This window comes from Leptonychotes weddellii, chromosome 16, assembly GCF_054177405.1.
Source record: "Leptonychotes weddellii isolate Sample4059 chromosome 16, ASM5417740v2, whole genome shotgun sequence".
Lineage (NCBI taxonomy): Eukaryota > Metazoa > Chordata > Mammalia > Carnivora > Phocidae > Leptonychotes > Leptonychotes weddellii.
In genome coordinates, this window is record NC_138384.1 from 7,716,616 (window position 1) to 7,733,874 (window position 17,259).

At 46.6% G+C, this 17,259-nt stretch overlaps 1 protein-coding gene across 6 annotated transcripts in view; it reads left to right on the forward strand.

The window, feature by feature from the left end:
- The first annotated feature begins 1,982 nt into the window (after positions 1–1,982).
- MAF (MAF bZIP transcription factor) overlaps positions 1,983–17,259 on the forward strand; it is a 337,857-nt gene continuing 322,580 nt past the window's right edge. For 2 of the 6 annotated variants that reach the window (XR_014140792.1, XM_081806330.1), the window contains exon 1: positions 1,983–4,747. Coding sequence is in view for 5 of the 6 variants with exons in the window: in XM_081806330.1 (XP_081662456.1) it covers positions 3,633–4,747 (1,115 nt within the window). In the remaining variant the exon portion in view is untranslated. Of the gene's footprint in view, positions 4,748–9,008; positions 9,149–17,175; positions 17,237–17,259 lie in introns of those variants that run through there. The other 4 variants (XM_081806331.1, XM_081806333.1, XM_081806334.1 and 1 more) reach the window with 4 other exon arrangements.

The window sequence follows — 17,259 nt, forward strand, 5'->3', positions numbered from 1 at the left end:
AAGAGAGGCAGGAATCCTATCTTATAGCTTTTAACAAAAATATGATGCAAAAGGATAAAAAAAAACCAATTATTACAAACAAAAAAAATGAATTAATTCTTCCTACATACACTTATATTCATATTTTACATGAAAAACATAAACTTCAGATTTTTGTGGCTAATGATTAAAAAGCCCTGGAAAACTATCACTATGGACAATGCTAAGTGACATAATATGTTTATGTAATTTAAGCAGTGGATTTTCCTCTGAATACATAAACTATAATCTCTTAACTTCATTACTAGGTAAAATACTGTTTGAGAGGAGGAAAGCAAAGGAATTCTGTTAGATTGCATAAATATTGACATAATCTTCACTCTTTTTTCCCAACTAGCAATAGATATACTTCATTCCAGCCCTACAAAGTGCTCCCATAAAACCAAAACTATCCTTATAAACAGCTTCTCTGCAGCAATAATGAAAAGGAAAAAGTCCTTTTCTGGAAAATACCAATGGCACTGGCCTTTTAGGGTTATGATGTGCCTACAAACCTTTTGGGGAGCCTCTCATTAGGGATTCTGGGTTTGAAGGCTGCCAGCAGCAAAGAAATTAACACAAGTCTAATCTGGTATAAGAAGCCAATGAGTGACACCTAAGGTCTCATTATAAATAGCAAAGTATGCCGTGGGGAGGGTGAGTGCAGTTCTGAAGTGCAATGTTCAAGAAGCTGGCTTAATATATGACTAAGTGTCAGAAGTCAGGTTTTCTGAGAATTACTTTTCAGATAAACAACTTTATAGCACTGCACTTAATCATCTTACTAGAGGCATCTCATTTATCACCGAATTACAAGTAACTTTAATTCTATTGATATTGCCATAAAGCCCCGTTCAAAATCCATCCTGGCACTTTTAAAGGGTTTAGGGCCCTGTTACATGGGATTCACTTGCAAAAGTCTCTCAGCAGAATCATACTCTGAAGGCTTCTGTGTCTCCTGGCCTCTTTGTTGACAATCAAGGGGGACAATAGCGAAAAAGGATTCCTGCCCCTGCCAGCACTGTCCTTAGCACCCTTCCCACCAGGTTGGGTTCTCCCACTGCAGTCAAACTCTCTGTGCTTCAGTCCCCCTCCCACCTTGGGAAACCAGCTTCTTTTCACTTCATCAACAAAACTGGACACGGATCAATTTCAACTGACCTTTGCCGAAAGGTGGCGCTGTTGAGGTAAAAATCCAACAATAGTTTTCACTGGGATTCTTTAGCAGGCTTTTCAGATTTTTTTTTTTTTAAGTGCGCCCTCCTAGCGTCTCCCCCTCCCGTAAAGTAAAATAAATATGATTAACACCAAATGCATTTCATTAATTGGAGGAATCAACAGTCTCAATATCCAAATAGGCGGGCTGGTCTTCCAAACGCTGGGTTGGCTTGGCTCACGCTTGTTTTCCCCCCAGTAAATCTCGGTTTCTCCGACTTGCCTATCGCTTTAAAATCTTAGAAATAGTTGTTGGTTCTTTCTTTTCTCTTTTCTGTTTCTTTCTTTCCTTTATCTTTGTTTTTTTTTTTTTTTTTTTTTGCATAAGCTTTAAAAGAATCGGTCTAGAAAACTGAATAGTTATTAGCATCTGCAACGGGGAGGGGGAGAAGCAGCCCCCCACCCCACCCCCACTGTGGGTTTCCGGGCCGGTCCGAGAAACCGCGGTTTAAAACTTAACCCTTCGAGGGGTGCTGGCGAAGGCTGGGGTGTTGTTTCCCCCCAACACATACACCCCTTGCTCCTCTCCACGGCCAAGTCTGAAATAATTAAGTGAAATATGAAAGTGCAAAGGGCACCCGGGACCCTGATAAACAGGGGTCAGATTTCCTAAGGGGGTGGGTGTGCGTGTGTGTGTGTGTGTGTGAGAGAGAGAGAGAGAGAGAGAGAAAGAGAATGAGAGAGAAAGAAAAAGAGAGAGGAATATGAATATGAACCTCAAAGGCCAAACTCGGGCCAGTGTCGGAAGCCAGAGGGCTGAGCTGGGCTGACCCGGCTCCGAGCTTTCCGGGAGCTAACTCGCGTAGGCGTTTGCTCCCCCCAAGGGCACGCGACGCCAGCGGGCAGCCAGTCCCCGCGCGTAATGGCCCCTGGACAACTTATTTCCTCTCCTTCAAAGAGGACGATAAAACGGGCTTTCTCCACGCGCGGACCCGGAGCCACTCGGGCTGCGCCCGGCGAGGCAGCGTCTTGCGCGCAGTCGGGACCCTGAGTCCCCCGCACCCCTGCGCCCCAGCGCGCGGGCCCCGGAGAGAGGGACAAAGAGTTTGCGCTCTTTGGCTCAAAGGGCCAAGTTTGAGCTCCCCGCACAGCTATGCTCGGGGAAGGCATGTTCCCCGGGCAGACACCTGGGTGCCAAGCAGGAGCAAGGTGGAGAAGATGAGGAGCGAATTCACAGTCCCGCGGATGGGGGCTGCCCAGGAAAGGGAGTCAGGCCAGTCCCCGCCGAGGGAGCGGAGGGCAAGCCGGCGCTCCGGAAGGCAGGCCTCTCTCGCGCTCCGAAGTAAAGCAAACCGGCCTCCTGGTCCTACCGGATTCCCGCAGTCCCTCTGAACTACTTCCCCTCTCACACCAAACTTTGCGCCGGGCTTTTCTCCCTCCCCGGGAGGCTGCGGCGCGGGAAGGGTTAAGCCTGCTTGTCCCAGCTGACAGTCAGCTGATTGGGCCCTGATTGACAGCCCCGAAAAGTTTCCTTGTTTCTATCTATTATGCTAATCGCGGCCGCTCTCGCCGCCTCCCATTGGCCCGGAGTACCAGTCAATTTCCCATTTGGGCCTGACGTCACAAGTGCTATAAAACTCAGCAATTGCTTTAAACTCTTCTTGCTGGATCAGAGGCTTTAAAATCTTTTTTCATCTTCGAGCTGTAGCTCGGGCTGCTCTTCGGCTCGGCCTCCCCCCCTTTTGCTCTCTGCCTTGCCTTTCCCCAGGACTTCGCTATTTTGCTTTAAAAAAAAAAAGGCAAGAAAGAACTAAACTCCCCCCTCCCTTTCCTCCAGCCGGGCTGCACCTCTGTCTTGCACTTTGCACGGAGGGAGCGCGCGAGGGAGAGAGAGGAAAGAGAAAAAAAAATAAAAAGAGCAGGCAGAAGAGAAGGCGAGAAGCATGAAGTGTTAACTCCCCCGTGCCAAGGCCCGCGCCGCCGGACAGCCGCCCGCCGCGCCTCCAGCCCCGAGCGGCCGCCGCGCGCGCCCCGCCTGCAGCCCGGGCCGGCGAGGCGAGCCCTCCTTATGCAAAGCGCGCAGCGGAGCGGCGAGCGGGGGACGCCGCGCACCCGGCCGGGCTCCTCCGGCTTCGCCGCCGCCGCCACCGCAGCCCGCGGAGGACCTTCCCGAGCCTGAAGCCGCCGGCTCGGCACGCACGGAGGCGAGCAGGCGAGGAGGGGCCGGGGCGAGTGAGCGAGCACATTGGCGTGAGCAGGGGGGAGGGAGGGCGGGGGCGCGGGCAGGGCGGGGGGTGTGTGCGCGCTCGGAGGTTTCGGGCCAGCCACCGCCGCGCGAGCTAGAAGCGCCCCAGCCCGGCAAGCTGGCTCACCCGCTGGCCACCCAGCACAGCCCGCTGGCCCCTCTCCTGCAGCCCATCTGGCGGAGCGGCGGCGGCGGCGGCGGCGGCGGCAGGAGAATGGCATCAGAACTGGCAATGAGCAACTCCGACCTGCCCACCAGTCCCCTGGCCATGGAATATGTTAATGACTTCGATCTGATGAAGTTTGAAGTGAAAAAGGAACCGGTGGAGACCGACCGCATCATCAGCCAGTGCGGCCGTCTCATCGCCGGGGGCTCGCTGTCCTCCACCCCCATGAGCACGCCGTGCAGCTCGGTGCCCCCTTCCCCCAGCTTCTCGGCGCCCAGCCCGGGCTCGGGCAGCGAGCAGAAGGCGCACCTGGAAGACTACTACTGGATGACCGGCTACCCGCAGCAGCTGAACCCGGAGGCGCTGGGCTTCAGCCCCGAGGACGCGGTCGAGGCGCTCATCAGCAACAGCCACCAGCTCCAGGGCGGCTTCGATGGCTACGCGCGCGGGGCGCAGCAGCTGGCCTCGGCGGCCGGGGCCGGCGCCGGCGCCTCCCTGGGCGGCAGCGGCGAGGAGATGGGCCCCGCCGCCGCCGTGGTGTCCGCCGTGATCGCCGCAGCCGCCGCGCAGAGCGGCGCGGGCCCGCACTACCACCACCACCACCACCACCACGCCACTGGCCACCACCACCACCCGACGGCCGGTGCGCCCGGCACCGCGGGCAGCGCGTCCGCCTCGGCCGGTGGCGCGGGCGGCGCGGGCGGCGGCGGCCCGGCCAGCGCCGGCGGCGGCGGCGGCGGCGGCGGCGGCGGCGGGGGCGCGGCGGGGGCGGGGGGCGCCCTACACCCGCACCACGCCGCCGGCGGCCTGCACTTCGACGACCGCTTCTCCGACGAGCAGCTGGTGACCATGTCGGTGCGCGAGCTGAACCGGCAGCTGCGCGGGGTCAGCAAGGAGGAGGTGATCCGGCTGAAGCAGAAGAGGCGGACCCTGAAAAACCGTGGCTATGCCCAGTCCTGCCGCTTCAAGAGGGTGCAGCAGAGACACGTCCTGGAGTCCGAGAAGAACCAGCTGCTGCAGCAGGTCGACCACCTCAAGCAGGAGATCTCCAGGCTGGTGCGCGAGAGGGACGCGTACAAGGAGAAATACGAGAAGTTGGTGAGCAGCGGCTTCCGAGAAAACGGCTCCAGCAGCGACAACCCGTCCTCTCCCGAGTTTTTCATGTGAGTCTGACACGCGATCCCAGCTAGCCACCTTGATAAGTGCTCCGTGGGGGTCCGACTCGGGTGTGGGCTTGCTAGTTCCAGAGCCGTGCTCGCCGCCACCTCGCCCCCTCCCCTGCGGAGATTGCCCGATGCCCCTGCACACACACACATACACACACACACAAACACGCGCGCGCGCGCATACACACACAACACACACACACAACACACACCCTGCTCCCAGTTGGCGGTGGTGGTGGCTGTTTTTAAATGGGGAGGGAGTGGATGTCTGGCTCATGGATTGCCAATCTGAAATTCTCCATAACTTGCTAGCTTGTTTTTATTTACGCCCCCCCCACACACACACAATGTTCAAAGATCTCAGCAGAGTTCTTCATGCTCACTTTTGAAGCCTGCATCATTCACAGTGTTTTTTTTTTTTTTTCTTCAGTTCATGAGCTGGTGTTCATTTTCTGTGTGTGTGTGTTTTATTTTGTTTGGATTTTTTTTTAATTTTACTTTTTGGAGCTTGCTGTGTTGCCCTATTTCCCAACCTCCACCCTCATGCCCTCTTCACCCATCTCCTCAGAGATAAAAGAAAAAAAAAAAAAAAGCTAAGTTTTTTTTCCTCCTCCTGAGTTCTTCATGTGAGATTGAGCTTGCAAAGGAAAAAAAATGTGAAATGTTATAGACTTGCAGCGCGCTGAGTACCATCGGGTTTTTTAGCATTGTTATGCTAAACTAGAGAAAAAAAATCCTCATGAACCTGCCACAATCAAGCCTGCATCAACCTTCTGGGTGTGACTTGTGAGTTTTGGCCTTATCATGCCAAATCTGAGAGTTTAGTCTGCCATTAAAAAACTCATTCTCATCTCATGCATTATTATGCTTGCTACTTTGTCTTAGCAACAATGAACTATAACTGTTTCAAAGACTTTATGGAAAAGAGACATTATATTAATAAAAAAGCCTGCATGCTGGACATGTATGGTATAATTATTTTTTTTCTTTTTTTTTCCTTTTGGCTTGGAAATGGACGTTCGACGACTTATGGCATGGCATTCATACTTTTGTTTTAATTGCCTCATGACTTTTTTGAGTTCAGAACAAAAAAGTGCCACCCTAGAGCCTTCTTCCCATGAAAGTTTGCATCTGCTCCAAAACTGCTTTGAGTTACTGAGAACTTCAGCCTCCCATTGTAAATGCACTGAAGGCATTCCTTGTCAAAGATGCCAGAATGGGTTAAAAATTTAACATGGCAAACATTAAAAGAACTCTTGATGTTTTCTTTTTAATAAGAATGACCCCCCACTTTGGGGACTAAAATTGTGCTGTTGCGGAAAGCAGTCTAAAATTTATTTTTTAAGAAAAAAAGAAATCTGCCCCGTTATTTTTGGTTTGTTTTATTTTTATTATTATTATTTTTTTTTTTTTTTGGCTTTTGGTCATTGTCAAATGTGGAATGCTATGGGTTTCTAGTATATAATTTAATTCTAGTTTTTATAATCTGTTAGCCCAGTTAAAATGTATGCTACAGATAAAGGAATGTTCTAGATAAATTTGAAAGAGTTAGGTCTGTTTAGCTGTAGATTTTTTAAAAGATTGATGCACTAAATTGTTTACTGTTGTGATGTTAAGGGGGGTAGAGTTTGCAAGGGGACTGTTTAAAAAAAAGTAGCTTATACAGCATGTGCTTGCAACTTAAATATAAGTTGGGTATGTGTAGTCTTTGCTATACCACTGACTGTATTGAAAACCAAAGTATTAAAGGGGAAACACCCCTGTTTATATCTGTAGGGGTATTTTACATTCAAAATGTATGTTTTTTTTTCAAATTTAAAGTATTTGGGACTGAATTGCACTAAGATATAACCTGCAAGCATATAATACAAAAAAATTTGCAAAACTGTTTAGAACGCTAATAAAATTTATGCAGTTATAAAAATGGCATTACTGCACAGTTTTAAGATGATGCAGATTTTTTTACAGTTGTATTGTGGTGCAGAACTGGATTTTCTGTAACTTAAAAAAAATCCACAGTTTTAAAGGCAATAATCAGTAAATGTTATTTTCAGGGACTGACATCCTGTCTTTAAAAAAAAAAAAATGAAAAGTAAATCTTACCACAATAAATATAAAAAAATCTTGTCAGTTACTTTTCTTTTACATATTTTGCTGTGCAAAATTGTTTTATATCTTGAGTTACTAACTAACCACGCGTGATGTTCCTATGTGCTTTTCTTTCATTTTCAATTCTGGTTATATCAAGAGAAAGAATAATCTACAATAATAAACTGCATTTTTTTTTTTTGATTCTGTGCTCAGTTTCTTAGTGTACAGTTTAACTGGGCCCAAAACCGCATTAGAAGTGTAAAATGCATCCTTTTCTCCACAGGAAGAATTAATGGAGGTGTAGGGAGGCAATAAGTCAGGGTGAAACATAGGCTATTTTGTGAGGTGGGAGGCCAGTCCGTTTGAATAATTAGCAATATTTAATATAAATGTAAATTATGACCTCTCAAAATGCATCCCTCCCTCCCCCCCTCCAACAAAGTCTTCAGTTTTCAAGTGAGTTGAGACATCATTGCCCTCTGGTGAAAACAAACAAACAAAAATCCCAACCAGAGAGTAGGGCCTTCTCAGCATTGTCCGCAGCTTCTGGTCCAGCAGCAAGCCCATCTAGAGAGAAATGGGCCAAGCAAAGAAGTCATGGCAGGAGGTGGCTTGGGCACATATGCATTTAATGGTAAAGATAAACAATTCTTGCCTTTTAGCTAAAATTGATTGTTTTTCCTTCTTCCCTTATACACCATGATTTTCTTGTTAGCAAGGCCTGACCCAACTTAACATCAACACTTTGGACAAATCAAATTGTTTGTTTGTTTTTAACTTTGAAGGTCATTTGTCTTAAATAGGAAAAAGAAAAACCCATCCCTTACTTACATAACCCCAAGTACATATCTGGGTTTAAAACTGTGTTACTAAATCAAATTTCACTGTGAGTATTTAGCAGAGGGGGCCTCTCCACTTAGACAAGCTGACGATGATTTCAGATCACCTTAACTCCAGAAATATCAGCAAAAAGTAATGCCTTGATAGAATCAAGGCTGTGCTCTGATCAGTATTTACCCCCAAACAGGCTGTGTATCGGAGGCTCGCTTCAAAGATGACTTGGAAAGTCTTGAGCTACCTTCACTAACAACGGCGTTGACCTATTTTAAAATGACATAAATTCATGCAACTAATGTTACAAATTCATGCAGTTTGCACTCCTCATCAACTTCCCCTAGAATGCTAAAAGAATGTTAGACAAAGCCAACACTGTTTTGAAAATATAGCCAAACACGATGACTTTCGTTTTATTTTGTTTTTGGTGTTTTTTGTTTTTGTTTTGTTTTGTTGTTTTTTTAAGATAATACTGCAACTCTGAACGAAGGCCTTATTTTGAAGAAAACAGGTTGTGCTTGGCGCGGATGAGTTCTGGGCAGTTGATCACCCTGTCTTCCTTCCCCTTTTCACAGAACGCGAAGACAGTGTATACCCACTGCATTTTGACCTTCCTTTTTGTGCCAGTTTGGATAGAACTCCTGACTCCACACGTAATTTTGCTTAACAAAAGTCTTCATAGTAAACATACTTCCATGCGCTCGAAGTTAGCTCTTCTCTGCTTCTGAGGTTTGGGTTTTTTTTCTCTGATCCCAACGAGGAGATAGGCAGTTTCCCCCTCCAGGGGCAGAAACGGAGATATATCATTTATGCAAAAAGCTCAGCATCAGATGAAAAGCTTTCAGGCAAACACATTCTGAAAATAAGAGTGCCATTCAGGATGGACTCACTGCAGTCACCTCCTGAGGAACAGGACTTGGGAGAAAAATAGTTGTGCCACATTTAAGCATTTTGATAGGACTCGACAAGGCAGTTCACTATAATAAGTGGGTTTGGGCCCCAAACAGGAGAAAGCAGAGAGGCGCTGTAGAAAATGGGGTTTGGGTGACTGGCTTTAAGAGAAGGTTAACTCCTTAGTGAAAGGCAGTTCTAGATAGAACCATGACTAAAAACTTTGAAATGTAATATGAGAGGCAAACACAAATACGTATGTTTTGGGTGTTGTTTTTTTTTTTTTTTTTGACAAAGAAATCCTAAATTCTGCCTAAGTGCCCCTAGTAGAAATGTCTCTAAATTAAAAAAATAAATTCTGTAAGGAAATCTAGCTTTTCCTTTCCACTGCATCTGAGTCTTTGTCTAAATAGTGTTAAAATTCCTTTCATTCCAATTACAGAACCGAGCCCACTCGCAAGTTGGAACCATCAGTGGGACACGCCACATTTTGGAAGCCCCAGCAATGTGTACTTACAGTGTATTCACAAAAAGACATTTCTGTGAGAACTGTACATTAAAAATTCATTATTATTGTTTGCAGCCTCAGAGCACACCCTGCCCCTGACCTCCGTTTAGTCTCCTTCTTGCAGAAAAATGATTGCGTTAGAGAGGAAGGGTAGTAGGGGTATAACCTCCATGCTATGAACTCTGCCTCTGGTCCGAGGGTCTTTCTGTGCCAACCTAGAGGAAAGCACACGGGTGCTTCTGGCCTCACGGCGCTTGAAACTAAATAGGTGCCATTGTTGTCAACCTGCAAGATTAGTTTTTAAAATCCACTGAAATTTAAAGGAGATCTATATGTACATTTCTACGGAGAGAAGTTTCCCAGAAGGTAGCAGCTAGCGTTTTTGAAACATATGTATACACGCACACTCCAAATAGTACTTTTTCACACTTCGTTGTTTCTCTGGCAGATAATTTTACTAAGAAGAAAAATACACTTGCCTCCCCTTCCCCAAGCAGATGCCATGGGCAGAAGCTTTAGCCGAGCCCCAGCACCCTGGCTTTCTGGTAGGCCCTGGATAGTATTATATTTATCAGTGATGCCAAACGTGTTCATTTATCAGACATAGTTGTAAATGAAAACAGCGTGTGGTCAAGTACAAAGTTAGTTAAACCACACCCTCCATGTGCTTTTTTCTCTACTTCTCTGGCCCCAGGCCATTTACAAAATCACCTCCCTTGTGTTTCCCTACTTTTTGCACCTTTTCGTTTGTTAAAAAAAAAAAAAATGTGTAACAATTTTTCACACTGTATCTGACACATTAATAGATTGACATCAAAACAGGCAGAGGTTCTTCCTTCTTCTCGGTGAGGAAATGATGTCTAGATACCATGTTTATCCACCTCAATGCCATAACCACCTGGGCCCCCTTTCAACACGGGCTGCTCCAAATAACTCTATTTATTATGGAATGCAAGATTCTAACACCCCTGATCTTTCCTCCTTTCTCCCTTTACCCCCATAGTTTTTATTTAGTAATATCAATTCTAGATGCTTCTGTTCTTGTAGAGGCCCTCCCCTACGCCAAACCACCAGCTTTCCTGCTCAACACGATGAACAGAGGGCCAGGCGGCAGCCCCCCTCGCAAACATGGGCCACGGCTGCCTCCGTAGCTGTGTCCCCAGCACGTCCCTGTCTAGATAACAAGGTTGCCAGAGTGGAGTACGTTGGGAGGCTTTTTGTTGATGTTGCTGTTGCTTTGTTTAGGACAACTTACTTCCGTATTCACACACTCTTGGCTTTAGACAATGTACTCCTCCGGTCTTCTAGGCCAATCAATATTTTTAAAAGTCGGCTTGCCACACAGGTGTCTCTATTTTTTGCCTGTCGGTAGTTAAAGCCTAACTGAGGCAGGTTGCAGGCTAAAATACATGAGTGACAACCTTCAGCCATCTGACTTCTGTGCCAGGAAAACACAGCGCCAGGCTCCTGGCCTTACTTTTCACGTAAACACGCATGAGTGGAATGAGAGGCCAGATTCCTCTGCTCTAGATGGCTGATTTGCAAGGCTCCCCACTGCGATTTACTTTCATTTGATTTTTTAAAAATCACGTTGCCCCTTCCTAAGAAGATCTGTCTTGGTTTTTTTAGGGGAAGATTTATCTACAGGGATAGGCTCTCATTTCCACCGCTTCTGATTATTCCTTGGGATGCTGAATGAATAATTGGGAGTCGGTGTCTTCCTTGTGGTTTTGAGGAAAATAAGAGAAACCTGAAGTTTGTTCTCACTCTTGGCTCATCCTAAATCTGAAAGATGCCCCAAGTCCAAGGCAGGGTGTAGAGGGGCCATCTCTATGGAAGGAGGTCCGGGGTCCAGCCCACCCCCCCAGTCAGGATTTGTTTGTTTGTTTTTGCACTTGTTTTAAAAACAGAGCCAGGAGTCTTAACCCACCTTCTGATAACACTGCTTTTCTCACTTTTGATATAAATCTTCAAACCCTAGACATCAAACAGCCCCAGAAAAGGGGAATTCTCTCTAAGCCTTGCTCCGCCCCAGCTCCTGAACAAACCCAGCTCTGTCTAGCCCTTTTTCTCCAGCGGGGGTAGGGGACAGGGTGAGAGAATTTCAGTCCCCCAGGCTGTCTCATGATTGTCCGGGCATAAAGAAGTACAGTCCTGCAACAATGCGGGAACATCTTTATCCTTTAGAGAGGGACAAAACAAAAAACAAAGCAAATCAAATTGCTCTGCACGAAGGCGTAGCAAAACCCCAGGCTCCTGTTCTCTGCACCCTCTGTGGGCGGTGAGAAATGAGGGGAGGAAGAGAGAAGGGTGGGGAGGACAAGCAAGAGTCCCAGGGATAATCCCAGTTGCCAATCTGAATTTCACTTGCTCACTGGCTAAAGGCAGGCCCGGCGTATACATGGACCAGGTACAAACGAGGTTCGACTGTCCGTTCCATTCCCATCCGCTCCACATGTGTTTCCTTTTTGAAAACAATTTTAGAGCTTAAACCCAAACTCAGAAATCTGGGGAAATTGTTAATGTCTTAAATTTGGGGGCATTTAGAAATATATCCATCTGCAATTTTATAGCAGTGACGTTTTGGATCAGTCAGACCCGCTATGCCAATATTCATATGGTCCCACAATAGGTTTTAGGCATCAGGATAGTCTTTATTGTTTAAATTCGAAAGCCCTTTATGTGTGTTTGTGTGTGTGTGTGAGTCTGTGTGTGTGTGTGTCTTCCATAAGTTTGCCCGCTATAAGACTGAGATAGAAAGGATACATCGATAGCACACAGAAATCAGATCTTCATATGAATTTGCATCAGAGTTGGACAGTTTTAAGAAACTCACAAAGCACATTTTCCACAGAGAGGTTATGACCGGAATGCACAGTCCCTTACTCAAATCATAATCATCTGAGCACCTCTACCCTTGTTCAACAAAATTCATTCTCTTTTCCTTTCTTTTGTGAAATAACATTTTTTCCCTATAATTAGGACTTTGGATTGCAAAATCACATTCCTCTCTTCTCCACAGATTCTTGGATCTTTAGTTACGATTAGAAAGGGGCATTAATTCAGGAAGGGAGGATGAGGGAGGGGTGTTTGTGGACATTTGGGAAGAGGAGGGGAGGAGAGGAAATAGTTCTGTGTTCACCCCCAACACCCCTCAGCCCCCGCCCAGCCCAGGCCTGGGTGTGAGCTACATGCAGGGGATTCAGATTCTGAATTTACTCTAAATATTCTGATCACCAACCTTGAGCATTTCCCAGCTAAGATTCCAAAACATGGTTTTTCCTTGTGGTTGGTTCTTTCAGTTAGGGAATAGGAGAGGCCATGAAATCTTACAGAACCAGGCAGGGAGGCTTGAAAACTGCTCTTCTGAGAGAACCCCCAAGGATGGTTGTGAAGGGGATCCTGAGCTGAAAACTCCCGTCAGCAGTGCAGATCTGCTTGTGCAACCAGGATTTGCCCCTGTTCTATGTGACCTCATCCACTTCTGGAAGCCCATAGAAGTGGGTTTCTGGCCTTCTTTGGGGCGTTCTCCAGAAGGAAAGCAGGCCTGAGGATCCCGGGACAGTAGGTGATTCCAAACTAGGCCAGCGGAGCAGAGAACAGGAAGAGGCCAGTGTGCAGGGCTGGGGGAGTATTGCTAACAGTAGCCAACCTTGGCTTAGGATCCCAATCCAGGGATCAAAGCTAGGACTGTCCCAGGGCTCCACCTCCCACCAGAAAGGATCTGCTTGCCTGGTGACTGACAGGCAACTGGCAGACCCCGGAGATCCCCAGGATTCCTAAATGCAATACCCATGTTCTGAGCTCCAGGGCTGTGGCCTCTTACCACCTGACCCTTGCCCCATTCCAGTGCCCTCTCTGTAATATTTACCACCTCTTTCTCCCATGCCTAGTTGCCCAGGGCCATCCGAGAGTTAGAGGTCACTGCCCTGGGGCCAGAAAGCAGTGCCTAAGCTGAGGCCTTGGACGCATTAAATCACTTCTGCCCCAGTTTAGGTGCAGGGAAGGGCAGGGCTGGAGCAAAGGGCTGGCCAGCAGGGCCCCGAGAGCGCGTGGTTCTGGAATGTTTAGCATTGGCTGCGGAGGGTGGTGACAAGGGTCTTGAAACCTGGACTTGAAGGAGATGAAGGCCTGCCCATCTCTCCGTTTCCTTGCCCCCCACCCCACACATGCTCCGTTCTGGCCCTGGCCCTGCATACACTTGCTCTGCGGGGGGGAGGGGGGGGGCCTTCGCCCTGGGCAAGGCTGCCCCCGCGAGCTGCTGGGGATGAGTGGAGCCGGGTGGGCTCCCCACCCTGGGGGTCCCTGGCTGCTCGGGGGCAGGTGCGGAGGGACAAAAGGCAGGAACCGCGGGGGCGGGTCCCAGACGCTGCCTGAGGTCACGGGGCAGTCAATCCCTGCTCTCCCCAAGCCCTTGGCTGCGCCCCCGGAAGCCGGCACGCTCCTGGACACCGGCCACGGGGCTCCCCTCTGAGATACCCAAGATACCTCCGGGCGCCCGGAGGGGGGGCGGCGCCAACTGCGACCCTCCCCAGTCCGAGCGCTCCCCAGTGCCCCGCGCCCACCGGGCGTCCACGCCCCAGCAGCGGCCTCGGATTTGTATTGGAATTTGGTTTAATTTTCCAAGAGGACTGCCCTGGCCCAAGCGGAGCGCCTTGGTCATCAAAACTGCCAGTTCTGCTGCGCTCCTGGGTGGGTGCCGAGAGGGAGGGAGCGGGGTTCAGTCCTAAAAGGCTCCACCCCTCACCCCTCCCGCGTGAGCCGCCCCAGGATCCTGAAGATCATCCGCTGCTCCAGATCATTTGATTTTTACTCTATTAATTTTCCGGCCTATTTTTCAGATCGTTTTTCCTGCTCTGGTTAGAGAAGGTGGGGTGGGGGGAAGAGAAAAGAAAGAAGGAAATCCAGATAGCATTTTAGGATCTTCATAGAAATCTCAGTATGTTTGGGGTTTTCCGTGGTATAGTTTGATGCTCATTGTAAAGGAAAGCCAGTCAAACAAACTTTATTAGGATTTCAACAACAGCTCCAGCATGAGGGTCTTGCTTGCATTCTCAGATTTTTAACACAGTTCTAATCCAATTTTGGGCCCCAGGAACTGTTTTTAGGAGGACAGATTTTAAAACTACTAGTGGCAGAAAGGAGCCATTCCCTGTAGGGCCTTTTTCTTACTGGGACCCTCAGTTTTTTTAGAGCCTCAAGCACGGAGGCAAGTAACATTGCACTTTCTGAACTAGGTCTCTTTTTTCTTTTCTTCGGGTTGGATTCATTAATGTGCAGATAAATATGTTGAAACTAAAACAATGATCTTAGCCTCTGAGACACTTTTACACTGTCAAATTACACTAAAACCCTTTTTGATAGAATGGGGGAAATGTATAATAATCATGCTAAGATTAAATCTGTTAAAAGATGGTTTTTGAGTCTTTCCATTTGCAAGCAATGAATGCAACGTATTCTTTCATCTGCCATCTATCTATCCATCTATCTATCTATCTATGATCTGCTATCTACCTACCTATTTACAGAGCCCTTTAAAGTAACCCATTGTAGAGGGAGAAGCTATTAAAAGATCAATCTGCAGTGTCCACGTTATGAAATAAAAATGATCACATGACAGAGTTAACCTGTCAACTCCGTATTTCCGTAGGCATGAGCAAACCTAGTCTGAAATGTCCATCTTAGAATGATCTGCCCATAAAACCTTCGCCCACTTGGTGCGATGCGGGTCAGTGCAGAGATGCAAGCTGACCATCTCTCTGTAGCATGTTTTCAGGGTGCACTGTCCATGTTAACTCCCTGAACTGTATGGGTACCCAGATCTATTAAAATCTTCCTTGGAATATCACTGCATCTTCCTACTCTATTTTAAAAATACTATTTAATCATTAGGTAAATATCTCCAGCCTTTAGAGGCCCTGTGCTGGCAGACGTATAGCTTGGACTACACTATGGCGATCTAGCTCAAAAACCTCTGCTCCCCTTCCCATGTGAGACGCCCTTGCCCCCACCACTCTTCCCTGATGACTAGCCTGGGTGAAGCTGATGAGAACAGAGAAACCGCATTGCCTTTTGGACTCTATTCAGGTGTGCAAACAGAATCTCTCCCCCCCCCCCCCCCGCCCTTTTGAAAGTAAATGCCTTGATAACAGGATGGGTTGCCGGATGGCCAAAGAGTAGAGGTCATCTTGGGGAAAATGACACCAATGATCTAAAAAGGACATCTACTTTATGAGATTATAGGCGAGATGCCAAATATCACATTTAATGAGGCCTGATTCTTTTTCTCCAAAAATAACAGAGACTATCAATGAGACAGTTAGGAATGCAAAGGGGCATTTTGCAAGGCCTATGTTCAATTATTGCTTTGTAATATTTTTCCAAAATTGAAAAATGCCTCACGAGTATATGATCTCATGTAAATACCCCTTGCAGAAGCTTAACATATGTTTGCACTGCCTCAAAGGAATTACAAAAATATTCTTTCCACAATCTCTTAAGCTTTTAAACTATTCACTTGCATTTCTAAAAGAATCTGTTGTTCCTAAAGATTTAAAAAGAAGAAGAAGAACCTTCTATGGGAAGGGTTTTTGTTTATTTATTAGTTTTTTAAAGAATAGCCATCTGAACTTCAAATGGAGAACAATTGATAATACTGGTAACACTTCCAGGTTTAAAATTTAAGTGTGTTTCTTTCTTTCTTTTTTCTTTCTTTCCTTCCTTCTTTTTTCTTTTCTTTTTTTGCATAGAAATAATATATTTAGCAAAGATTAACGGATACTATTACATGAAGAAAAGTATTCTGTACTATAAGGTTTTCAAGGCATTTCTAACAAGAGGTGTGAATGAAGGCACATGATGTATTTGGGGCAGCCCTGACAGATACAAGAGTACAGATTTGTTTATCCAAGTGTTTTAATGCAGAGTTATATCGTCCAGAGAGAGGACATTCAAAATAAGTGGCAAAGTTATGCTCAATGAAAATTTAAGTCAAGAAAGATCTTTACGTGCAGTTACAGCTGCCTACAGATTTCAGCATATGTGTGTGTATAGTAGATTTGTTCATACCAATCATAAGGTAATCCAAATAACAGTGTGGGGGATTAAAGAAAAATAAGTGAATATCCATCTCGGGGAAAAAAAAATTAGATTGACTTGCTAGTTTATCGCAGTTATTGTACACAGATTTGCTGTAACCATGTTGAATTTTTAAAATTAGATTTTAAATGTATTTTGACAGTCTGAACTTGTATGGTGTGACTAACTATAGGGAGAAATGACAGGTCTGCTTTGTTATTAAACTGCTGTCTGGAAAATATTGGACTCCGTACAGTAAATGATAATTATTTTGCCACTTACATTAGTACAGCTAATAGCAATAAGGGTTTTTTGAACCATAGAAAGCTAACTACTTTGAATTACTGTGCTTTGTTATTCACTGTGAAGCAAAAAGACTTTTTTTTTAGAGCAACCTCATTTTCATATCATGGTTCTAAGCATTCCCTGCTACTAATTTAAACGGAGAGGAAGTTAATAAATAAAAGGGTGGTATCTAAATGTTTCTATTTGTTAAGAGAACATTTGCAATTAAGGTCAGCGGTACCAGCAGAATAGACCAGAGCAACGGAGGAGGAGGGGGAAGATGGAAGAGAATGGGCCCCAGTAAAGACCCAGGGGCAGCTGGACCAGTTGTGTTCCCTGAGGGATGGGCAGTCTGTGACCACTTGAGAGATGCCCATCAGAGACCCTTCAGATCCTCCCTACTGTGACCCCGGAATGACTCGGTTCTCTGAACTGAGGACAACTTCAAAGCTGATCCAGGCTGCCAGGCCCATGAGTTTCTCTATCTCAGCCTCGCCGGGGTGGGAGCAGTCGTCAGAGGGGGTGACCTTGCGTTCCATGTCATTCTCTTCCATGTGAACCCCTCCTCTGGCAGGTCTGAGGCCAGGATGCCAAAGCAAGCGGAGCTAAATCCCTCTTCTTTGGGTCTAATTCTGCCTTTTTTCATAGATAGCTAGGTTGCCTTTAACAAACTGTCCTTGAAACCTTCTTCATGGTTATTAATTACCCTTTGTTTATTTTAATATATTTACTAAATCAGGTACCCAAGGGAATCCTCTGCATCAGTGATGTGAAAAACGCTGTTGCCCGAAGTCAAAGAGGTACATCTTGATTTCTGATTTGC